Source organism: Danio rerio, chromosome 2 (assembly GCF_052040795.2).
Source record: "Danio rerio strain M-AB ecotype USA chromosome 2, GRCz13ab, whole genome shotgun sequence".
NCBI lineage: Eukaryota > Metazoa > Chordata > Actinopteri > Cypriniformes > Danionidae > Danio > Danio rerio.
In genome coordinates this window covers 16465598-16491865 of record NC_141022.1, presented here as the reverse complement: position 1 = coordinate 16491865, position 26268 = coordinate 16465598, and the positions used below count along the sequence as shown (strand labels likewise).

The following is a 26268-nucleotide window of genomic DNA, read 5'->3' as shown; positions in this document are numbered from 1 at the left end:
ATGGCTGCTGCTAAACTTTTTATGAATGCAATGATTTTCCCTCATTTATCTTATTGTGCTACAAGTTGGTCCCACACGAACATTACAACATTAAAACCGTTGTATATTATTTATTAAAAAACTGTAAAAAAAAAAAAAAAAGATAAAAAGTCAAGGAGCTATCATTACTGTAATTGTATTGAACAACATAAATTACCAACATTTGACATATTTATATTATTTTATGCTGATGTGTGTCACATTTAAAAAATATTTAATGATCACACCACCACATCACAATCAATGTGTATTTGCCTGCTAGGACAATATACAGTAAGTCAGACTAGGTTATCTGTTAGTGGTAATTGTTTAGTTAAACTCAGGAGAACATTTTTTAGACAATCTGTTTTTTTCAGTGGGATCAACAGATAGATGGAATAAAATGCCAGTGTATATAAGAGAGAGTACCACTTTTAATATTTTTAAAACTATGCATAATGTTTGAAACACAAATATGCAACCACTGATTTTATTTCATTTTATTGACTTTGATGTATTGTATGTATTGTACTGTGTCTATTGTACTATGTTTTATATTTTTAATATTGTTGATATTTGTCCCGGGACTACAGATGTAAAGTAGCTAACTCTGGCACAACATGTTATGTTGTACATTGTCCCTGTGTAAATAAATAAATAAATTTAGCAATTCCATGAGGGTCCTCGATCTCACCACCAGCATTTGGGCCTTAATGAATAATGGAAATATTGTAGGGAACAAAGGAAACATGTACAAAACACAAGGCAAGACATGTACAAACTTAAGTCATATGTACTGTATGCAGAGGTAACGACAACCAAAAAATCAATGGCAGACTAGAGGACAGTATGTGTAGTGCTTCTTCACAAAGTGCTAGTGCCATCCACTGGTCAAATAATAAATGATACAGCATTTAAATTGTTTTTACAGATCGTTGAATGATACAGTGGCCGAGAGAGCTTAACATGTTGCAATTTAAGAAAACATGCAATTACAAAACACCATAAAAAAAAAAAACACCAGCAAACTAAGAAAAGATCTTTATCTGTTTGACAGCATATGTGTGGCAAATCCTCACAATGCAAGCACATTAAGAAAACATTCTGCAAATTTTCACAATGCAAAAAATGATGCAAATTTAAAAAAAACAACGCAAGGCAACGCAGTCTCGTGAATAAAAAAAATTATTTCACACATTTTTTTTTTCTTTTTTTCTTATTTTGATGGTTGTTAGACATGGTGAAGACCTGATTGTCACTCCTTTTGCTCAGGTATGTTTACATATTGCTTTTTGCAATTTAACGTTACTATTGACAGAGTTTTGATGCTCTTTTTATGCAGTATGTCTACTCTTGTGATTTTTGTACAGGTACTTGCAAGCCTTCGCACTGTTAGGAATAATTTCAGTATCCTGACAAACGTGTCATGTCCCTCCAGCAAGTAAGTGACATTTGCATGTAATATGACATAATACCACAAGAGGGCACAAATTAATTTATATGGTTTATTCTTTGATTTGTTTTATTTTTTTTACAGTTGGTTTAAAACTTTTTTAGACCCCTGATGATTTCCCATATTTAAAACATGTCAATATTGCAAAAAACCCTGTTTACATTTTTTAGTACGGGAATTGTATATGGAAGAATATATTAGATTAATTTTTAATTCTTGATTATATATATATATATATATATATATATATATATATATATATATATATATATATATATATATATATATATATATTAAATAAACCTTGAAAGTATTAAGAACATGTATTATATTTTGTCTCTCTTTTTCAGTTAACAATGACTGTTTTTGTTACCTATAACCATTAATGTCTGATTTTTTGCGCATATATTTGTTTGCTTGCATCACTTTCTGTAACAGAAGATCACCAATTAGCAGTCATGGACCAGTAACCAAAGCTAACCTGTCAGGTAAGATTTTCTAGGATTGTTAACAGATATTTCTCTAAAGAAAATTTCAATGCAGTGTTGGTAAGCCTCAATGTGACTTTATTCTTGAATTACACAGCTGCAGCTACTCATCATAATATTCATTTAAAAAATCTCTTAGACTACGTAGATGGTCTTCACAGCTCTCTCAATTTGACTAGCATAAAATTTCCGCTGCTTTGAAGAAAAGAGAAATGAGGGGTTGGGTGGAAGGGGAGAAATAACAGTTTGAGTAAAATGACATGCTTGTTTGACCTCTCTCACACTTACCCACACTAACCACAGTGATGCTATCTATGTTGATTTAGCACAGAAGTGCAAAGAAAAATCAGGTTTATGTGTGTGTTTATGTTGATGCGAACAGTGATGTGTGCTTAAGCATATTTAATTAAAAGAAACAAACAAACAAAAAAATGTAAAAAGGGAAAAATATACATTTGATTCTATTGTACGATTTCACTACATGTCTGGGTTGGGGGCTCAATGGTACACACTTATGTTCTTGCAAGTTGTTTAATTTTAATTAGTGAGGACCAGTGAAATGGCTTTACTGGATAGTAATGTTTATATCTTGACTTACTATAATGTTTTATTAGTATATAAACTTTGGCACATGTTTCTGTGAGGGTGGGGTTTAGGCATATGGGGTAGGCCACAGACAACCTTATATAAAAACAATAAAAGTCTGTGCAAGATAGGAAGACCATTCTGTCTGTGTGTGTGTTAAGGTTGTTATAGTTTTAAATTAGTTTTATTTGAAAAATAGTTTTAAATTTGCTCTAAATTTCAGTGTATTTGTAGTTAATTGCTTAATTGGTTTGTTAGTTTTAGTTTATTGTTTAGTTTTGTGAACACATTTCAGTTTAGTTTTAATATAAAGTTAAAGTCATTTTCCTTTGGCTTAGCCCTTTATTTATTAGGGGTCACCACAGTGAAAATGAACCCCCAACTATTTCGGCATTTGTTTTATGCAATGGAATCGATGCCCTTCCAGCTGCTAACCAGAACTGGGAAAACAGCTATTCACTCTCTCATTCACACACACACACACACACACACGCACACACGCACACACACACACACACACACACACACACACACACACACACACACACACACACACACACACACACACACACACACAAAGATATACGCTATAGCCAAATTAGTTTCCACACAGGAAAACCAAGTTCAGCCAGGACTCGAACCAGCAACCTTCTTGCTGTGAAGTGAGTCAATGTGCCGCCATATATAAGGTTTAGCTTTCGTAATTATAATTTAACAGAGTTAACAGAACATTTCTAGTGTAGGTACAATAACTAGTGCAAACCACTTGGCAAGTGAAACCTATCCAAATGCAACTTAAATGTAGTGAAGTAAAAATAATGCTCACTGTTCGGACAAGCATTTTTTGTATTAAAGATAATTACAACAATTACAATTACAACACATTTTATATAAAAGCGGTACCTCAGGCATTTCCTGAAATCTGCCAGAGAATGATTGCTTATTAATTCTAAAAACTGTTTTTTAATAACTAAAAAACATTTTTTTGGGCTAAATATAGTTTTATTCAAGTAAGTGTTAAACTAACAACTGTTGTTTTGTTTATTTTTGCAATATGCAATGTAAAAATATCTGTACACAGTTTTTCCGTATTTTGTGATTCATGTTTTTTTCCACTCATTTGGGCTTTTGAATGCATTTTGGGATCATGTTTTTCCTCTTACAACATTTAACCTTAAAATGTTTGCAAAAGTGATTTATATAAACTTTTTAATAGTTTTAAGTGATATATTGTCTGGGTTGGTGTTTTATATTATGCTGCAAAAACCTGGTAATAAGCTGCAATACATTTTCTGTTATTTTACAGGCTCATTTCTCTATATATTGTATGTTAAACAATAACTTGTCTGAAACTACTAAAATGCCAATAAAAGTTACTTTGTTAAACTGCACAGTTGAATTTTCAACATCAAATTTCAACAGAGCAGAGATCAACATCCCATAATGCATTTTACAAGCATAAATAAATGGAAAGCACGAAATACTGAAAATGAAAGATGTTAACCTCCTGCTTTTATACAGTATAACACTGTTTACTAAGATTAATAATGTTATTTATGTTATTTTTTTAAATAATCATTGATTATTCACCATTTTTCCTCTTCATATCCTTCAACTTTTGTACCATCAAAAGTCTCAGGTTTCTTTTCAGACAATTCCTACCACTCTTACATCAGGATGACATGGTAGGTTTGATTGGAATTCAACTTCTCGGGATAGTGAATCTCATAGGTTACCAATCAAATCTTTAGGTCCTTGTCATTTTGTCAGCAGCTGGTTTAGCCTTGCATGCTGATGGTGTGGCCTAATGGTAAGAGTTGGACTTCAAACGTGGAATTATTGCTTTCCCAGCACTCTCATTCAACCTTAATATCAAGGCATGATTCCTCTGAACAAGGCACTGAATAAAAACCTCATCCGTTTTGCGAGGATGCAGCGCCAGGCAAAAGTATAAATCCAGCTTTACACTGTACAACAAATATGATGCAGCACAGTAAAAAACACAGACATCTATACACAAAAAGCTCTTAATAGGCCAAACCACGCAGACTGGAGGATTGGCATCTCCGCATGCTCTGACAAGTACTGATGTTATGGAGATCACACAGTGCATCAGTGTTTTCATAGCGAAAATGTGAAGATCTTTTTCAGATTGAAAGAGGAAGCTGTCCTGTTACAAAACAAGGTATTAGATTGTTCCTTTTCAATTTAGTTTTTGTATCTTTTAAAAAAATTGCTTATAATATCGTATATGATATATTTATATGTCTTAGTATTATATGCCAGTTGCCAGTGCCCTGGAGCAGAGGGCACTGGCGCAGAGGGCCTTTTGACCACCTCTGTACACACTGCTCTCTTGTTTAGGAAAGGCTTCCCTTGCCATCTCAGTCCCCAGTGAAAGTGTTTTTTCATCAGCAAGGGACATTGTAAATGAACAAAGATCTCAGCTTATGCCAGAAAACATAAACAAGCTGATATTTCTTTGAAAAAATGTTAAATCTTAGCACAGTCACACTTCGTTTATATTAAAGAGTGTAACGGGGAGTCTGAGACAGTATTAGAATCCATATGCAGAAGTTTTATTAAAGGGTTTAGGCAGAGACATCAGTGAGTAAACAGGCAGAAAGTCGGCAACACATAAGCAGTCCAATCCATTCAACAAACACATGGGGCAAATCCAGTGCAGAAAGTGCAGGCAGAGGTTCAGTATAACAACTATCAGTCCAAAACAGATCAAGAAATAGAGGGGCAAATCCAGAAGACGTGGTAATAAGGCAGGCAAAAGTTCAAGGCAAAAATAAGAAGTCCAAAACAGAGCAAGAGGGCATAGACAGATTACGTACTTGATCAAGGCAGGCAGAGTCATACACAGGCAGGCAGTCAGTCATGAAAGTCTCTTGGAAAACGCTTGGTAATGCAGGTAGATTGGCAATACTTCGCAAGTAAGCATGGCCTGAGCTCTTGCTATAATACAGCACAAACAGGAAGTGACTGCAGAGGGAGCGGAGCTGAGTCAGTAGTTGGGCGAGGGCTCCCTCTGCTTGTGTGGCGTTATAGTACCCCCTCTAGGAGTGACTCCTGGAACTCAAAGTGGGCGTCCCCGCAGTCTGGGAGCTGGTTGGTCGGGCCTGGGCCGTGGGGCATAGGCGGGCCAAGAGAGTGGGGCTGCGGAGGGTCTGGAGCGGGGAGTTGTGGAGAGCCTAGAGCATGGAGCTGCGGAGGGCCTGGAGCATGGAGCTGTGGCAGGCCCGGAGCATGGAGCTGCAGAGGGCCTGGAGTGTGGAGCTGCGGAAGGCCTGGAGAGTGGAGCTGCACAGGGCCTGGAGCGTGGAGCTGCAGAGGGCCTGGAGCGTGGAGCTGCGGTATGTCTGGAGGCTTTGGCTCAGCAGGCATAGACGCGTCATATACCCAGTGTGTCAAGAGTCCTAGGTTCAGGAAGTACAGGCAGTTAATTAAACCGTAGTGGGTCAGGAGGCTTGGATTCAGGAGGCATTACCCATGTATTTAACCCCAGCAGGCTTAGGTTCAAGATGCACTGGCAGTTCATTCAACCCCAGTGGGTCAGCAGGCTTAGGTTCAAGATGCACCAGCAGTTCATTCAACCCCAGTGGGTCAGGAGGCCTGGATTCAGGAGACACTGGCAGTTCCTTTAAATCCAGTGGGTCAAGAGGCTTGGGTTCAGGAGACATTGGCAGTTCATTTAACTCCAGTGAGTCAGGAGGCTTGGGTTCAGGAGACACTTGCAGTTCATTTAAATCCAGTGGGTCAAAAGGCTTGGGTTCAGGAAACACTGGCAGTTCATTTAACTCCAGTGAATCAGGGGGCTTTGGTTCAGAGGGCACAGAAGGTTTATATGGTTTAGGCGGCTTTGGGAGGTCACATGGCTCTGACAGCTATTCGTGGTACTCAGGTGGTTATTCTGGCCTTTTGTGGATCTCGGGTGGCGGCTCTGGCCTTTCGTGGGACTCGGGTGGCAGCTCTAGCCTTTTATGGGACTCGGGTGACTGCTCTGGCTTTTCGTGGGACTCGGGTGGCAGCTCTGGCCTTATGTGGAATTCCGGTGGTGGCTTTAGCCTTTTGTGGGACTCAGTGGCAGCTCAGGCCTTATGTGGGACTCTGGTGGTGGCTTTGGCCTTTTGTGGGACTCAGGTGGTGGCTCTGGCCTTTCATGGGACTTGGGTAACTGCTCTGGCTTTTCGTGGGACTCGGATGGCAGTTCTGGCCTTTCGTGGATTTCAGAGGTGTCTGGCGCCTGCCATTCTAGGGATTCAGAGGATCCTTGCGCCCGCCATTTGAGGGATACCAAAGTGTCTGGTGCCCGCCATTCAGAAAATTCAGAGGGTTCTGGCGCCCGCCATTCAGGGAATTCAAAAGGGTTTAGCACTCGCCATTTGGGGGATTCAGGAGGATCTTGTGGTGACTAATTAGGAAGTTCAGGCGACAGTGGCGACTCTGGCAGCCCTGGCGGCGACTCTGGCAGCCCTGGTAGCAACAGCTCTAGTGCTGGCAACAGCTTTGGAATCCACCATTCTGGTGGCTCAGGTGATGGCATATCAGGAACATGAACTTGGACTGGAACTATAGCAGGAACAGACTTGGAACAGGGAGCCATCTTGTGAGCCAGTGGCTGATTGGCGCTCACCCATGCATGAGCTGGAGGGCTGATTGTGGCCACTTTGTGAGCTGGAGAACTGGAGTCAGCCCTCTTGTGAGCTGGAGAAATGGAGGCGGCCATCTTGTGAGCTGGAAGACTGGAAACATCCATCTTGTGAGCTGGAAGACTGGAGGCGGCCATCTTGTGAAATGGAGGACTTGAGACAGCCATCTTGTGAGCTGGAAAAATGGAGGCGGCCATCTTGTGACCTGGGGGACTGGAGGTGGCTATTTTGTGAACTGAAGGACTAGAGACTAGAGGCCTTCTTGCGAGCTGAAGAAGACGCAGACATGGCTTAGTGGGAGTTGAGGTTTTGCTGTGTTCTTCTACTGAAGCCACAGTGAGAGTAAACCACTGATCAGTAACGCATAGTCAATGTACTGGTCCAGTGAAAAATGTATTTTTCCCCTGGCAGCCTTGATCCCCATGGTTTACTAAGTCATTTTCTAAAAATGTCCTTTAACGTCACTTCATAAAAATTTACCAGGTAACAAAGTTCACAAAAATCTGAAACATTTCTGATTTTTGCTCAATATTCCTCTGGCCTTGAGTGAGTCAAAAATTGTAGCTACTGGGTTCATGGCTGGGTCTAGTTTTATGTAGCTAGCAGGCTTTAAACTTCTGTTGGATTTAAGGGAGGCGAAGTATTCTGTAACGGGGAGTCTTAAGACAGAATTAGAATCCATATGCAGAAGTTTTATTAAAGGGTTTAGGCAAAGACATCAGTAAGTAAACAGGCGAAAAGTCGGCAACACATAAGCAGTCCAATCCAGTCAACAAACACAGGGGCGAATCCAGACAATGTAGTGAGAGTGCAGGCAGAGGTTCAGAATAACAACTATCAGTCCAAAACAGATCAAGATACACAGGGGCAAATCCAGAACACAGGGAAGGCAGGCAAAAGTTCAAGGCAACAATAAGCAGTACAAAACAGAGCAAGAGGGCAAAGACAGATAACGTACTTGATCAAGGCAGGCAGGGCCATGCACAGGCAGGCAGTCATGAAAGTCTCTTGGAAAACCGCTTGGTAATGCAGGTAGACTGGCAATGCTTCGCAGGGAAGCATGGCCTGAGCTCTTTCTAAAATACAGCACAAGCAGGAAGTGACTGCAGAGGGAGCGGAGCTGAGTCAGTAGTTGGGTAAGGGCTCCCTCTGCTGGCGTGGCGTTACAAAGAGCCTTCTTTAATTTGTATTATTAATTTTTTATTTGGAATTTATTTTAAATTTGTAATTTAGTTGCACAGTTTTAGTTTGTTTATAATAAATAATCTTCTCTAGCTTATATTATTTACTTTTTATTTGGATTTTGTTTTAAAATCTCATTTCAGGGCTCTTGTTCACCTTAAATTTGTCTCAAATAATTTTGTTAAAAAAATTGGGACTAAATTGTCCATCGTGACGTTAGTATCGTGAATCAGATCGCATTTTTAGTTAAATGAATTGTTACATCTCTAATCAAAATTAATTTCGACATAGACATAAAGCTTCTAGTGTCCAATTAATGACTAAAAGCAGTGTTACAATTGTCAAAATCTGTAGCATGCTGGTCTAAAAAAGAGGTTTATTAAGGCGGATTGTTGGCGCTTTGCTATTTTGAAGAACTGAAATAGATCACGACATTGACCAACTGAAAGCTGGACTAAAGTCCATCACAGTGCACATTACTTATGTGTCTATGCAGGTTCAAATGCTTACACATTGTTTAATACACACAGGATGTAATGAATTAAAGGATTAAAATGTTACAAAAATTATTATTTTCTACATAGATATTTAAAAAAATAAAGTAAAAGTAAATAGAAAGAGAAAGTAAAGAAGCCAAATTTAGGAGGCTATTTCTTTATGCTTATGCTGCAGATAACTGTTTTCTCGCTAGTGAAGCATTCAGTTTTTCTGCTTACAAAGTCCACCAATGTAAACAGCTAATGCACCATGGCGCAACGCAACAGACTTTTAAAGGGAATGGAAGATGAAACTCTGATTGGTTTAATGCACGTTATTCTCAAAACACCCATACCTCATTAAGAGAATAAACACAACCCTGTTATATCATGTGCCGTGGCGCAAAGCATATTTTTCTGTCCTTAAAATAGCAATACTGCATTCAGACATTCAGACTGCATGCCCTTAATGCTTTTGCTTTTCTGCTGTTAAAAATAAAGGCATGCCCTGGAGATTTGTTCCTCATGTTTTGTTGTTTCTGACCTCAAAATCGAGGTACGTAATTAACCGTGGCATCAGTGAAGCATTATGGCATGGTGGCTTTGTGGTTAGCACTGTTACCTCACAGCAAGAAGGTTGCTGGTTTGGATCCCAACTGGGCCAGTTGGCATTTCTGTTTGGAATTTGCATGTTGGACATCAGCTTGGTTGTGACCAGGGTGTAATTATGGCTGGGTAGACAGTACTGCCCACTTGATGGCCAGAGCATTTTTCTCCACTGCGGCCTAGTTTCTCTTGTCTGAAGTCAGCTTCCTGGGACAGCTCCCAGTCCTGTGTTGGAGGCATCCATTTGCAGCAGGAAGGGGCAACTAAAATCTGGAGGTTTTTGCGTCTTCAAAAAGTGGTACCTGCCAGTAGCCTTTGGTAAGATCCAGGGTTGAGATGTACAAAGCCCTTTCCATGCAATCCTGCAACTCATTGCCAGTGAGCTTTAGGGACACAGTAGAGTGGCTGTCTGATGATGACTCCTGGTTGTGTTCGGACATTGTGTTGGTGGATGTAAGCCTTCATGGGAAAGAGAAAGTAAAGAGAAAACATCACCTTTGGTTGTAGGCAACAAGCTCTCTAGTCATGACTTCTTTAGGAGGTTGATGTGGTACAACTGGTCAGTTCTTTATCCCTGCTGCCAAAAATGGTAGGTAACAGGTCCAATTCTCTCTAGTACTGCACAGGGGCCCTGCAAGGCCAGAAAGCTTGAGGCAGCGTTTGGGACTAGGACCATGACTTCTATTGTAGGGCTGCTCTGTTAAAGTGTACGTTATTGTTATATATATTACCATGGGAATGCTGTGCTGTGACAACGTGTTCCCAGACTAAAGGCATGACATGGTTGATCTTCTCACTAATTTGTTCTATGTGCTCCATGATGGTATAATGGACTGCATTCTGCTGCTCCCAGGCTTCCTTTGCCCATCATGCTTGTCCTTCACAGCAACCCAACTCAGCATCTGTGTGAGGGTTGATTAAATTGCTCAACCATCCATCTGGGGGTGGTAGACTATGGGCTCCTGGCGGGTGTTTCCATGGACACAGGTGATGGGTAAGGAGGTTTTTGACCCAATCTGGGGTGCAAGCATCTGTGCCTGTACCAGGCTAACTGTGCTGCCAGAGTCTAGGAGGGTCTGAAACTGTCACCCATTAATTTTGACTTCCAGATGCCCCTCAGGTAGGTCACGTAGGTCACTGATGCCCGATGATGCTACTGGGGAAAAACCTGAATCGCATCCTTCGTTGATTTGGTATGGTATGGTTTGTGCTGTTTTGAAAAAAAAATGAGCACAGAAAAATCTAAAGAACAATATTCATATTTATTGTGTAAGAAACACCAGACAATGCAACAGGCTTCACACAAATGACTTTTTTCAAAATTGTTGTTAAAAATGGTAAAATAAAATGTTTAAGAAAAATAATGAGAGAAAAAGCTTAAACCTCCTCTTTTTCTGTTTTGCATATTGATTTAACATTCTCAACCAATTATGTATGCTGATAAATATTATGTCAACACATTTTAACAATTGAGCACTTTTAGATTATTAGTTGCTTTTGTTTACATTATGCTTGCATTACCAAGGCAACAATGCATTTTTATTAACAATCATTTTAGAGAGCTCTTTTATCACTTATAAGCAACATCATGGTGAATGAAACCTAAACAGATCTTTTAATCCCAGCAAGTGCACTCTTGTGGATATTATTATACGCATTACTGTGGAGACATGTTAATACGCATCTGTCGAGGAAACCCAGACTTCTACATTACGTTACAGTGAGCCTCAAAATTGAAGGGATTTGAATCCTATTTTAATGTCAGGAAATGTTCAATTTTTTATTATTTATTTCAGTCCAATATGACAATTCACACACTATATCTACAAACAGTTCTGGCCAAACAGTATCATAGGTGCTCTTTAAATCAGTTGCTTCAGTCCCAACACTTACATCACCAGGATAAAGAATATGAAACCAATGTGGACGTTTCAGCAAAACAATGGTTTAAAACACCCAAAGAAACTCTAAGTTGGTTTTAGAAAAGAAAATAAAGCTGCTAGAATAGCCCAGCCAATCATTGCTTAAATCCAATAGAAAATAACAACTAAAAACCAGTTGATTAATAAGACCCACAGAACCATACATTTTTTTTGACTATTTTGAAAAACAGAGAAGCATATCCCACCTGAGCAATGATTCCTACTCCATTCTTAATACAAGAGGCATCCTGATGCTCTCCATTTCCAAAAAAGCCTTTTATAAAAAAGTAGTAAATGCAGTTTAATAGTTCAGTATCATCTCCTTGTCATTCTAATTTCTGAATTTTTTTCTTTTGATTTACTTATTTGTTTGGATTTTTTGGGTTTTTACCAAATTCTAGGTCAATTTTATGTCAACAGCTTCTTTAGAACCGCGGCATGGTGGATCAGTGTTTAGCACTGTCTCCTCACAGCAAGAAGGGCTGCTGTTTTGAGTCCTGGCTGGACCAGTTGGTGTTTCTGTGTGGAGTTTGCATGTTCTCCCCATGTTCATGTAGGTTTCCTCCGGTATAGGTGGTAGTGCGGTATAGATGCGGTATAGGTGAAGTGTAATGCTCTTTTTCTCAAATGCTAAATGAATTGTATTTTATTGTGTGTATGTGAACATGGTGGATTTATTATGTGTAAAAATGCAAAAATATCCATTTAAACCTTATTCACTCAATTAGGTAAAAAGATAACTACGCATGCTATTCTTGTTATGAGCACCAAGGCTTTGTGATGCAAAGTCCACTCGTGTTTAGTTAATTCAAAGACTGACTGCCAGATGCTTTGTTCATATGAGTGTTAAGACACAGCATATTCATTGCAAAAACTGTGACATTATGTTTTGTTTCATTTGATCTACTTAGCCGAGAGCTGATGAGAGGGGGAAAAGAATTGTGGGATGTTTTGGTTCCTGTTTCATATGCCTCTTAGCCTTATTGACGTCAGTCCCCGCCCACCTACTAGTACCTTCACTTCCTGTGTGTTTGAAAGAGCAGATACCTCATGTTCCTAGCAGGAAGAAAAACACACTTTCAAACACTGAATATAGTAGAAATCTCTGCTCACTTGGGATGAATAATCATAATTAAAAAACTACAGGAATTCAGAGTACATCTATGCAGGCTACTGTCCCCGCTGACCTGTTTTGCATGTAATAACAGCATGAGGATGTTGCTTTTATTTAATTAGAAGAGCTCATTGCTCAATATTTTTTTATTAAAATATACATTAACTTGTACTCACAGAATTACGTACCTCTACTGATTCTTGCTGCTTGTTCTTAAATGATTAGATAAAATAAAAATGAATCCATATTTAATATATATATTAAATGAATAATTCAAGTAAATTCCATCCAAAATAAAAAAATGCCATCATTTACTAATCCTCATGTTGTTCCAGTGCATTTCTTTATTTGATGGAGCTGAACAAACAAACAGACAAACAAACAAAAAACAAATAATTTGTTGTCAAATCAAAGTCAAGTCAAAGTTAGCTTTATTGTCAATTCAACCACATGTACAGGACATAATTTACAGATAGACAATTTCTGTTCTCAACTTCAACTTAATGGACCTTTTTGTTTTCATTATTATTATTAAATTAGATCACAATGACATACCACTCATAATTAAACTCAATAATGGCATCATAGCCTCATCACCATTCTTTTTCTTAGAGCATTAATTAATGAGTGGTGGGTAATTTTCCCTTCCTACTTCCTGCAAAGTGTTGCTTCCTTATTCCCTATACAATTTCTTTTCAACTAAACATGTTCACTCCCTTCAGAATGGAATCACAATTAAGAATGGTGGAATACTGTCTAAATTCTACTTCGAAGTCCACCTACATTTAATTGGAACCATATGCTATTAGCTGGTTCATGTTTGATTGGAGTTGGGGCTGAAATGGTAGTCCTCCAGGAGACACACTCTCTCACTGACTTCGTAATTTATTGTCACTACTTTAATTTTAATTCAACAATTAATTTTTTTAAAGCTAATTAAGCATTAAGCTTTACTGTCAATGCTGCACATTGCAAGTTATCATGCAGTTGTTGTTGCTAAAGGTGGCTAACCAGTCATTTGGTGTAGGAGAAAAACACTTTTTCACATAGAGCTACCATATGTAGTTTTGGATTTAGTTTTCCTTTATAAACAAAAAAACTTAATTTTAAAACTTCTTGATGTGTTTACCTGTGTTATCTTTGACTAATATTGAACATAGTTCTGAAGGATCTGAAACAGTAAAGTGTGACAATTATGCAAATAATAAAAAATATATTATATCATATTCTCACATTGAGAATCCAGTCCAGATTTTTTAATCACCCAGGCTTCAAAGCAGAAGTGCCAGTCTAAAAGTGTGTTCTAGCCAAATACTTTCTATGGTGCATTCTGGAGGCTTTCAAACATGCCCCCATAACAAACTGTATGTAAACTGTGGCGACCCCAGATTTATAAAGGGACTTAGCCGAAAAGAAAATGAATGTAATTGATGCCATGCACTTTAAGTGATAAATTAAAGATGTTTGCACATGCATTATAATTTTGTCTCGGGGGAGGCGTGCCTTGGGGTAACGCCTAAAAGTAAAATTGAATAAAAGTCAAAGTAAAATTGAATAAATTTGGGGGGTACTTAGTAGTAGTAGTAGTACTTTAAAGCACTAAAATATGAAACATATGGTTCTTTTAAAGGGGTCATGAAATGAGAAAAAAAATTGTTTAAACTTTTGATATGTAAGAGGTCATTGTACTAATAGAATATTCTGTAAATTTCAGAAAATATCCTTTTTACCGAAATAAAAGTTTTTATTGACACCAGACTGAAAAAATGGCAGATGCTGGAATGGCAGAGGCTTGGAATGGAATGGCAGGGTTGATGAGCGCGGTGTCGAGTCTAGAAGCAGACTTTGTGGCCGTGCTGAAAAGCAGACATGATGGCGTGCTTTACCGGGCTGCTTCTGCTATGAGCCTGGTGATGGTTTATCCCCCAGCCCCAGGACCAACTAGATGGGTGTTATGTGAAGGATATAAGGAGGCAAGAGAGAGCACCCTCTACTAGGCATGCCTATGCCCTGAAGTGGAGTCTATTCAATCGCAGAAAAGACACCTGATCTTGCCAGATCAGTGTTGTGCTTTCTTTCCTTCAGGACAGGTTGGAACAAAGGCTGTCGCCCTCCACACTGAAGGTTTACGTGGCCGCTATTTCCGCTCATCATGATGCGGTGGATGGCGGCACCGCGGGGAGGCATAACCGTATCATCCGGTTCCTCAGAGGTGCGAGGCATATGGTTCCACCCCGCCCCCTCTTATACCCTCTTGGGACCTTGCGGTAATGCTAACAAGCCTATGTGTGGATCCCTTCGAACCACTCGATTCAGTATCCTTGAGATTCTGTCCTTGAAGACAGCTCTGCTGGTCGCGTTGGCATCGATTAAGAGAGTAAGCGACCTGGAGGTTCCAGCTGGCGATCCCATAAGCTCACTTAACCATGGTTTGGTCCTCCCTTTTTTAAGTCGGGCTTGTGTCTTCCCACCCCGCTAACCATCCACTTATATGTACTCCCCTCTTTCGAGGCTAGTCCACAGGGTGTCACCAGGTCTCCCCTCTTTGGGTAGCAGGTGAGCTCCGCAGCGTCCTCCATTTTAGGACTGACCGCTTTCCCAACGTACTGTTAAAAACCCTAATTTACTTGGTTAGTTTCGACTCCCCGAAAAATATAGCTAAACTTGAACAGGTAAGTAAGGTAAGTAATGGCCAGGGGACGCGTTGGAAGACTGCGTTTCGTGGCGTTGTAGGTGCGCTTGCTCTACTGCGTGGCACACCCTTCGCCAGGGAAGTGATAAGGTTCTTTCGTTGTGGCGTTTTCAATAGATTTACCCATAGTAGAAGTTTCCACATAGCATTGGAGTTCCCCATACGAAGGGGAATGATATGGTTACTACTAAAGTAACCCATGCTATGTACCTTCGCCACAATGATTGTCCCTTAGCTGTTGAGCGTAAAAGTCTCTTCAGCTGGAAAAGGATGTCGAGCATTGCACTAGCCACGTCCTTATAGAATGAATGATTGTCATTGACGCCAGCTGTGCACACTGAGGCCGCCAACACATTGGCATTTCATTGGCCCGATTTTATACTCCTTCAGATGATTGGTTTCTGACGAAATCCCCATAGTGGAAAATTCTACATAGCATTTCCAACCTGTGTATGTGTGTGTGTGTGTGTGTGTGTGTCATTGTTATGGAGTGAAGGACAAATTAAAAATAAATTTAGTTAAATTTAGATAAAATTCAGTCTAACTGCTGTTAGACTGATTGTGTACTACCCACTATAGAAGAGATTGCACATGATAGAATGATAGACAAATTTGTCAGTATGATGAACCACCATAATAATCCCCTTTTTGATACAGTCCAAGCGTGTGCAAGCTTTTAGTGAAAGATTAATTCAACCTCTGTGTTATAGAGAAAGATACAGGAAGTCATTTTTACCAACAGTGATCAGATTGTATAACCAAAATCATACTAGATGAATTGTGCTGAATTGTAAAAGTTATTGGATATGGACAAGTGTTTACTCATTGTTTTTGAAACAAAGGTGAGCAGTTTGAATGTAATTTTATTATTATTTTTTATATATGTAACTTCAATTATTTATTCGTTTTCTTTTTCGGCTTAATCCCTTTATTAATCCGGGGTCGCCACAGAAGAATGAACCGCCAACTTATCCAGCACGTTTTTATGCAGCGGATGCCCTTCCAGCCACAACCCATCTCTGGGAAATATCCACACACACTCATTCACACTCATACACAATGGACAATTTAGCCTACCCAATTCGTCTGTACCACATGTCTTTGGACTGTGGGGGAAACCGGAGCACCCGGAGGAAATCCACGCAAACGCAGGGAGAACATGCAAACTATACACAGAAATGCCAACCAGCCGCGGCTTGAACCAGCATCCTTCTTGTTGTGAGGCAACAGCACAACCTACTGTGCCACTGCGTTGCCTATATATGTAACTTAATCTATCTATTTTTAGAATGGAAAGCTCTGCTGTGACGTGAATTGTGACGTACAATACTTTATAAACTCATAAAGCATTTGACCAGTTTGAGGCAGTCGCTTTCATTGAACAAAACGTTGTCAATATAGTAATGTATGTCAATGTAGTAATATACTGTAAAAATGGCAGCTGCAGTTGCCGGCATACTGTTAAATTATAGAGCAACAACTATAGACGCTGTTAACTTGCTTTCAACTGTGCTGCCAGTTACTGTTTTTTAACAGGACAATTTTTAACAGTGTACGCTGAATAGGTCAAAATTATTTTTCTTTAATACCAAAAAGCATTTGAATATTAAGTAGATTTCCTTCTCTAAATGTGTTAAAACTACATTTTGATTAGTATTTTACAAAGAATAAAGAAAGGAGAATTACAAAGAAAGACAAATGAGGTGTCATCAGTGTGAAAAAAGTTCAATGGGAAACACGTTCAGTTCAAAGGTGAACTGTTCAGAGTTATTATTGAAATTAAATTAAATAATGGCAATAATATATGTGTTTAATTTAAAAGCCTATAATGGACTTTATTGGACTCCTCTAATGAGTAGTAGAGTCCCTCCCACTAGCTGTCCAGGATCTGAGGCTCATTGACCAGAACAGCATTATGTTAGCAGATAGAGACTGACTGCGATCATGGCTAGGCGTTATGAGACCCAGTTGATGACATAGTGGAAAGAGCCAAGCTAGCAGTGAGCTAGTAATCCAGCGTGTACCAGTGCACAATGACTCTATCAGCAGAAGCCAGCCCACCATGAAAAAACACAGGTTGTCTCTCTGCATCACTCTCACCAGACAGAGACTGTTTCCTGAATACATATCTGTGTGTCTCTTACCAGATGAATCTTACCAAAAGCTGGCCCTGGAGACCATGGAGGAGCTCGACTGGTGCCTGGACCAACTGGAGACCGTCCAGACATACCGCTCTGTCAGTGACATGGCTTCCAACAAGGTAAGGTTCATTCGCTGCCTCGTCAACCTGAGAACTGCTCTCGGAGACTCACTCTAAAGGCTCTATGCATGTTTGTAAATATAATCAACTTATTTCACAATTTATTTCATGCCATATTTGTTTGAGAGTTTTATTTTAGATGAATACACGGAAAAATATATATAATTTTCACTGGGAAAATGCTATTTATTTCTTTAGAATGTGCAGTGTAAATAATTGCAGTCAAAATATACATTGAATTAAATGTTAAATTTTGAAGTACATTTGAAGAAATTCTTTAATATTGTCCTCAAATAATATCTTAGAGTAAAACATGGTCCAATGTTCTTTATGTAAATTGAAGAATGATTATTCTCTCAAACAGGTTTTTCTTACTCTCAACTTGCTCGTCTTACTTACAATTCACAAATAATTACAAAGAAACAGAAAGTAACACTGAATGAAACACAAATTTCAGTCACATAGGACTGATATTATATTTCCCTATAAAACATACTCCCACAATTTACTGAAAACAAACTCATTCTAACACAAATTGTCAGTAATTTTCACATATAATTACAGTAAACAACACTGAATCAAACATAAAATTGCACTTAAGTACACAGACTAAAATAGTAATTTTTTCTTTTTTTAAAACATTCTAGCAAGCTTTATTAACATCAAAAGGAATGTAAGTATCAAACATATTGAAACAATTCTTACTAAAACAGACATACAAGCACATTTTTACTTTTTTTTAGCATCAAAGCCTAATACATTTTTGTTGGGATATACAGTAATTAGGATAAAGAGGAAAGCAGATTTAATACCCTCTTGTGGCGTTCAGTGAGAACATGTTGGTCTACCAGTACTGAGTAGTCAATACTGGTCAAATGCTGTAAATAGTGAACACTTTGTGGTCTTGCCGAAAAGCACATGGTCCAACCAATTATTTAATTTAATTATTTAGTACTATCGGTTCAGATTTTTTTATCCTAAGCATACAACTTTAAACTTTATTTGAGCATTTCCACTTTGCTTTGTTTGCCCTGATATCTTATTAGATGTAAACAGAAATCAACGCGCAATACAAGACACACACACACAATACATTACTGTCACATTGAAGCATTTTGATCTTAGGCTGTGTTATGTAATGCAGGACAGTTGAGGATTATATTTTATATTATCTTATATTATATAAAATTATATTATATTATCTTTATATTATCTCTATTACTGTAAGTGCAGCATAATATTAAAATCATACTGTTTAAAAAATGTAACAAATATTTTGAAAAGTTTAATAGTAGTTACTCTATTAGTTGGTGTTTTATTTTATTCTCTATTTAGGATAAAATGAAATAATTTGAATAAAAAAGCTTTTTGCATTGGTGTATGATTTGTTAGAACAGGAAAATAATTGGCCATGATACAACTATTTAAACTGGAAACTATATTTATATAAATAGTGAGCGAACCCCCTGGTCTTCACTTTCATCAGCTACACCCACACTCTCCCTCACGGTCCTCGCTTTCAGGTTGAGGGTGTGATTGCCATTTGCCTAGAGCGCCAGTTCAGCTTGCTCTGGCCCTGGCATGTGTTTAACGTGCAAAGAAATTTGGATAAGACCAAGGACGCGCTTTTAGAAGGAAAGTTTCAGTATAAAACAATTCATGTCACAGTAACAGGCTGTGTTTCCTCCAGAGTTTCATCCAATTTCAGTTGCTTCACTTTTAATCTTTAGACTTTAACTGCAGTTCAGCAGTGCACTTTCATTCAGCATATTTTTATTCAGGATGTTTTATTGAAATTTGATACCGCTTGGCGAACAGAAAGAAAAACCTCAGCATTTCGGGACTCGCATTATCCTTTAAGGCAGGGGTGTCCAAACTCCGTCTTGGAGGGCCAGTGTCCTGCTGAGTTTAGCTCCAACTTGCTTCAACACACCTGCCACTAAGTTTCTAGTATATCTAGCAAGAGCTTGATTAGAAGATTAAGGTGTTTGATTAGGGTTGGAGCTAAACTCTCCAGGACACTCGCCCTCCAGGACCAAATGTGGACACCCGTGCTTTAAGGTAATCAAAAATTGCTGCTTACATGATAGACTCTTAATCAATATTATCTTAATCATAAAAGCGGAGTATTGGTGTCCATTTAAATGTACAGTAGTGAAAGTGGCAGATGAAGTCGCAAGCTGTCAAAGACAGCCCTATTCTCTGCCTTCAAGCTGCTTCCATGAGCCCTCACATTTTATAAGTTTCTTGTTGCTGTATCAGAATCATTGCTTGCAAAATACAGCCATACTTTAAAACACTTAGTTTAAGCAAATTTGATGAACGCGTTCGTGCGTGTTGATAAATCTGAAGGGATCTCTGTGATCCCTTAATTGTTTTGAAATTCAAATAGCACTTAAATGCCTGTGGGTTTTTTTTGTAATAAATACAGCGTTTCGTGATTAATCATGATGAATTACAAAAAAGTGTGATTAATTATGTAAATTTTTTAAATCATTTGACAGCCCTAATGTAATGAAGGGGCTGACACAGAGGGATCCATTTGCAGTAAATTTATTAAACACAGTTTAATAAACACAAGCACACAGATGTTATGCGTGTGCGAACTCACATCAAACACAATAGTGTTACGTTGAAGCATCAACGGCAGGTAATCACAGTATGAATGTTCAGGCATGGGTCAGAGGCAGGCGGCGAATAATAAGTCAGAATCCAGGCTGGGGTTCAAGGCAGGCCGCTAGAATCAGAGTCGGTAATCAGGCTGAGGTACAAGGCAGGCGGCTGGCAGGACAACGTCAGAGAACAAGGCAAGGTAAGGTAAGCAACGGGAAAGCAGGCAATGTAGAGAAACGCTCAGTAGTTTTAGCCGGGGCAGAACAAGACTTCGCAATGACTGAGTGCACACAATGTGTTTTTGGCTAGTGCAACATAAAACTGCTTTTGTGGTACAATGTTGCAAATGATCCTTCAGAAATCACCAAGATATTATTATAATTATTTTGTCCTATATTATATTAAAATGTATTATTAAAAATATACATTTATATATGAATAGTTGACAAAGACAGCTAAAAAATCAGGCTTTTTTGTAAAACAACCATCATTGACATCTGGTATTATATGATGTGCACAATTTGAAGACAAACAAATGAAATGAAGAGGACGTCATGGCAGTTACACAGGGAGCTTTGGTCTCATGAACTTGAATGGGGTCCTTCAACTACTTGAAATTTTCAGATGAAATGGATTAGCGTGTGACCAGAGGACATGGCTTTCAGTGACAAAATGTAAAATTGACTTTTTAATTTATTAGAACTGTAATTTATTAATCTATGCCTAAAACAGTTGCACGATAGGAACGTTTTGAGATTTGGCTAAAAAATGTTTAAAATGTAATAACACAGCAGCTTTTTAACCATGGAAGACAAATAAATGTTTAACCAATCACAGTTTTTATTTTTATTTATTTTTTTGTCATGCTTGAAAGTGAAAATTCAACATCTTGTCAACAACCCATATTTTATTACTTTATTATTTGTGTAATTTTTGTTTTTCTTTTCTGAAAAGAAAACACATTCTAAAATTCAGCTACATGGTGCAAGTACTCAATTCACATTATCAACAGTTCAGTTTAGTCAGATCAAGAGTGGTAAGATCTTAGAGCGCCTGTACCCGACGCCGTAGAAAGAGAGAGGGAGGAGCAGTGAGTGGTAAGGAAGGAACAGCACATTTACAGTGAGGTGAATCAGTCAGCACTTTGTCTAACGCACTTCCTGACACCAGTCAAAGTGAGCTTACATGCACTGCCTTTACACAAGCTCTCAAGTAGCGAACAACACATCATCACAGCAACAATGGGATTAAGCTACTCAGAGAAAAGGAGAAAGTTTGGTGTGCTAAAAAGAGAGGTGAGTGAGTGCAAGTTTTGTTTTGTGTGACCCATTTTTTTCACTGATAAATCAGCACTGGAAATTGGACATGGCTTTTCATGTTTTATTTAAAGGTGACACATTGCAATGAGGTTTATGAGTTACCTATGCATTAACTAACTATGAGCAATACTTTAGTAATAAAAAGTGCTGTAATAAAATATTAATCGTTGTTTACTTTTTAGTACTTATTCTGCTCGTTGTGAGTTTGTGTTATCTCAGTTCCATGAAATAATTTTGACTAATATGTAAGTGAAATCAAAAGCAAGTATTTGTTAATACTGAAATAATTTCAAATGTCTTTGTTAAGACTATTATTTGTTTACCTAATTAAGGTACTTTATGTTAAGAACATAAGCTTTTAGTTCAAATTCAAATTAAATGTGTCTGAAGTTTCACTTGCTCAACTTTGATGTGAATTTAGTTTAATTTGTATGTGTGCAAAAACTATACTTTTAATTGTTATGTTTAAAACTGAAATAAATTAGTTTTTTAACTGTATACTCATTGTAAAAAGTATATATTAACATGAACAGTATGGACATTAAATAAATAAAAAAATAATAAAATTAAATTCATATTAAATAGAACAATTTTGAATAAAACAATGTATTTTTTTAAACGATTAATATGACATTTAAGAGGCATTGGTTCAGCAGTGTCTAGTTCTGTTTAAAAAATCAGTGAAGGCATTTAAAGTGTAAGATGTAACTGATACATTCTTATTTGCCATAGCTTCATGACTGCTTTTGCTTACATCATGCTTAATGAATTCTTGAGTTTCAGGAAAAATGGACTGTTGCAAAAACTTGTTTAAAGTTGTAGCAGAACAAAATATTGCATAAATATACAGTTGATAGAAACCTATAGGACTAGGCATTTGGTGTGCACGACCGATTAACAATGTTAGAATTTCCATGTATTTCGTGACTGAATGCTTTTAAAAATGTAAACACTCTGCTCTTTATTTAACAACTTTATTTAATATGATAATTTTAAAAATAACAACAATCCAGGATTGTGTGTTTTGTGCTTCTTACATGAATCCATCCATGCTGCAAAGGATGTGGAGAACAAAGAAGTGTAGAGAGAGAGAGAAGGAGGATGGCAAAGTAGAGAAAAAACAGACTAGGTGTTGAAATTGAAGATCTCACAGAGTTCTGTGTTGGTTTTTCATTCTGGTTGCAGTTTTTTTTTTATGACAAACATTGCTAGGATGTGAAAGGGAATACAGAGGGGTGAGATCAGGATCAGGATAAACAGTGGACTGATAAGTCAGTGATAGGGTTTTGTCTATGTTACAAGAATGAAGAGATCAATTAACTTTTTAAGCAACTATAGCCAAAACCTCCAACATGCCTGAAGTCAATTACCTGTTGTTTGTTTCCTGGGGTTACATTAAGATGTGCTTTTGCGTCAAAAATTTGAAACGGAACAGATTATTGTGATTATCAGTTCACTTGGATGGCAAATTTCTTTTTAATGCTTGTTTAAAAAAAAAACATGACGAGGATTGATAATGTATATAAACAGAAATCTTGAATTATTTAGATAGAATTTGTGTAAGAAGGCCTGTTTTGTGGTTTTAGTTCAAGAGGATGTTGAATCGGGAACTGACACATTTGTCTGAGATGAGCCGCTCTGGAAACCAGGTGTCTGAGTTCATTTCCAACACATTCTTAGGTAAGTCTCAACTTTCTTTTCATTGTCTTCAAAGGATAATTCAAAATCTTATAAGAAAACATATTAAATACAAGTTAAAAGTGCATATGAAAATGTTAATATATATGTGATTCTGGACCACAAATCCCATAGGTTATTGGACATTAAGATTTATACATCACATTTTAGCTAAATAAATAAGACTTGTATTGCTGTATGGTTTCTTTGGATAGGAAAGTATTTGGCCAAGATACAACTGTTTAAAATCTGATATTTGGGGGTTCCCTCTAATATTGAGAGAGTCATATTTTTAAATTTTCAAAATTAATATCTTGTCAATGCATAATACTAATACTAAACATTGGAAATTTGGGGGCGACACAGTGGCGCAGTTGGTAGTGCTGTCGCCTCACAGCAAGAAGGTCGCTGTGTCGCTGTTTGGAACCTCGGCTCAGTTGGCGTTTCTGTGTGGAGTTTACATGTTCTCCCTGCATTTGCGTAGGTTTCCTCCGGGTGCTCCAGTTTCCTCCACAATCCAAAGACGTGGTACAGCTGAATTGGTGAGGCTAAATTATCCGTAGTGTATGAGTGTGTGTGTGTGTGTGTGTGTGTGGATGTTTCCCAGAGATAGTTTGCAGCTGGAAGGGCATCCTCTGCGTAAAACGTGCTGGATAAGTTGACGGTTCATTCCGCTGTTGCGACTCCGGATTAATGAAGGGACTAAGCCGACAACAAAATAAATGAATGACTTGGAAATTTGCTAAATGTATTAATGGAACATGATATTTACTTAATATTCAATTGATTAATGGCATAAAGAACAATCAATAATTTTGTCCCATAAAACCTATTGACAATTGACAAAAATATACCCCTGCAAGATAAAACACATACTTTTGTGGTGCAGAATCACATATGGAATTAAATTGAATGAACATGCAATATTTATAGTCATTTTAAATAATAACATTTTAAATATTGTACAATCATTTATTTTCCTTCAGCTTAGTCCCTTTATTCTTCAGGGGTCACCACAGCAGAATAATAAGTCAACTTATCCAGCATATGTTTTACACAGCGGATGCCATTCCAACTGCAACCTAGTACTGGAAAACATGCATACACACTCATTCACACACATACATTGGCCAATTTAGTTCATTCAGTAAACTAGCCGGGGCTTGAACCAGTGACCTTCTTGCTGTGAGGCCACCCTCTAAAGTATTGTATTAAAATCCAAAATCATTAAAACAGCATGTAAAATAAATAACACTTACTAATGATTGCAGAATTGTGAATATACTTTTTTATTTTAAATGAAAAAATAAACAACATTTTGATCCAATAAAAGAAAAATGAAAGACTTTTAAAACATTTTTAAAGGTGTTTAATAGCAGTATATGTGTAGATTTTTAGTAGCCTCATACTTATGCTGTGAAATTTAATAATACATTACAGGAATGAAAGTTACATAAAATTCTTTCTATATATAAATATACAATAAAATATAAAACAAAAAGCTACAACATTTTCTTGCTAGAAAAGCTTACTTGTGTTGGTAGGCATACCCATGCGCACGTCAGTTCCATACCCATGCGCACGTCAGCTTATCTTAGTGTGGGTGGGGGAGCAGCAACATACAGCAGTAATACGATGTAATGAGGTCATACTGTACGTGTGCACACGTAGAGTCTTTTAAAAGCTTGATCTATTTTAAAAGTTGATTGAGAAAAAAAGACTGAAAGAGAGGGTTTCTATATCCTCCATAAAACTTTTGAAAGCCAAAGAGGATGGAATGTCTGTTACTCCCCAAACCCTGTCATCTAGAGCCCTATAGCCTACACACTTACTCACACGGTCATCAATAGGGAGGTTTGAGACAAACACTCATAATATGCAGTGTTACTGAGAGCTCAAACTCTTGATACCAAGAAATGTTGATAAAGAAAAGAAAGAGGGCAACAGACATCACTGCTAAAGAGAAGTCAACATATTTTTCAGTCATCTCAAAAGATGTGAATGTTTATTTGCTTTTCCAGACATAGTATTATTTTAGTCACTTTTGTTTAGTGTTTTTCTTAAAAGACAACAGTAGAATAAACATTAGCGTGTGAATATCATACCATAAATAAAATGATTTCATTTTTAAAAAGATTTGCATCATTTCTGCATCTGGAAATAAAAGGGTTCCTATAAAAACTCAGATAAACATTATTATTATGAGTAAGTAAACATTTTTGTTTCACAAAAATAAAGCCAAAATAGAAAAGCCTTTGGACAAATTTAGGTAACCCTATGGTTCAGATGCTTGTAGATCCACACTTTGCAGTAATAACTTAAAGAAAATTGTTTTCTTCTTTCTCAGCTTCAGCACTGTTGTAGATTTTCCCTAAGCTTTTACCTGTGGGATGGGCATTGTATTCACACACACCTGAAAGCTCCAGATCAATAACCTGCCTGACATATATGTTTTAATGCTGCATGTTGTTGTTGTTCATTTGATGTTTTATTTTCCAACTGATTATTTTATATGGAAGTAATTTGTTTATTTATTTATGTATTAAAAGGGTGTCTTAACATTTACACATACATCTGTATGTGTGTGTATCCATCTTTGAAGTACCAGCATAAGCCCCAGCTGAACTAAAATCAACAGTTGACCTGTAAAGATATTGTAGGTGGCTTGAACTAATATCACATTTATTTTGCTCACATGAACTTACTCTATAGTCTGAAATGTCAAAGCTGCTGTTGTGAATTGAATGTGTGAGTGCTAAAATGAACAGTCACATAAGTAATAGGTAAAAACCTTTCTGTCTGTAGACAAACAGAATGAGCTGGAGATTCCATTGTCTACTCCAAAATCACGGGAGAGGAAGAAGAGGCAGCAGCAGCTAATGACTCAGATCAGTGGGGTGAGAAAGGTCACGCATGGATCAGGTCCATCTAGCAGCTGTAGTACGACACGCTTCGGTGTGAAAACCGACTCGGAGGACATGCTCTCAAAGGTATAGTCACCATCTCATGAATTTGTGTGCAATTGTTGTAGTGTAATTGTATGAATATTCAAATCAATTCAGTTCAGGTTTATTTGTATCATGCTTTTAATAATAATTATCACTCCAAAACAGCTTCACAACAGGTGCGCAATATGACATTACAATCTAAATCAAAATGAGTTAAGGTGTTGAGTAGAGGGAGAACAGTATATATAAATAGTTAA

The 26268-nt window shown here is 37.6% G+C and overlaps 1 protein-coding gene and 1 long non-coding RNA gene across 6 annotated transcripts in view; one reads left to right on the top strand and one right to left on the bottom strand.

Annotated features, from left to right (window-relative positions):
• The window catches only part of pde4bb (phosphodiesterase 4B, cAMP-specific b), a 158009-nt gene that overhangs the window by 120093 nt on the left and 11648 nt on the right, over positions 1-26268 (top strand). For 3 of the 5 annotated variants that reach the window (XM_087240574.1, XM_087240575.1, XM_087240576.1), the window contains 6 exons: positions 1254-1290; positions 1389-1459; positions 1910-1959; positions 17342-17454; positions 22973-23066; positions 25869-26053. In XM_087240574.1, the coding sequence (XP_087096700.1) occupies positions 1254-1290; positions 1389-1459; positions 1910-1959; positions 17342-17454; positions 22973-23066; positions 25869-26053 (550 nt within the window). Of the gene's footprint in view, positions 1-1253; positions 1291-1388; positions 1460-1909; positions 1960-17341; positions 17455-21201; positions 21367-22972; positions 23067-25868; positions 26054-26268 lie in introns of those variants that run through there. The other 2 variants (XM_088649537.1, XM_087240577.1) reach the window with 2 other exon arrangements.
• LOC147837032 (uncharacterized) lies at positions 5102-8303 on the bottom strand. The gene is made up of 2 exons (XR_015478362.1): positions 8161-8303; positions 5102-7861 (listed from the first exon to the last, which is right to left on the bottom strand). It is a non-coding gene; the product is annotated as an uncharacterized LOC147837032 (long non-coding RNA).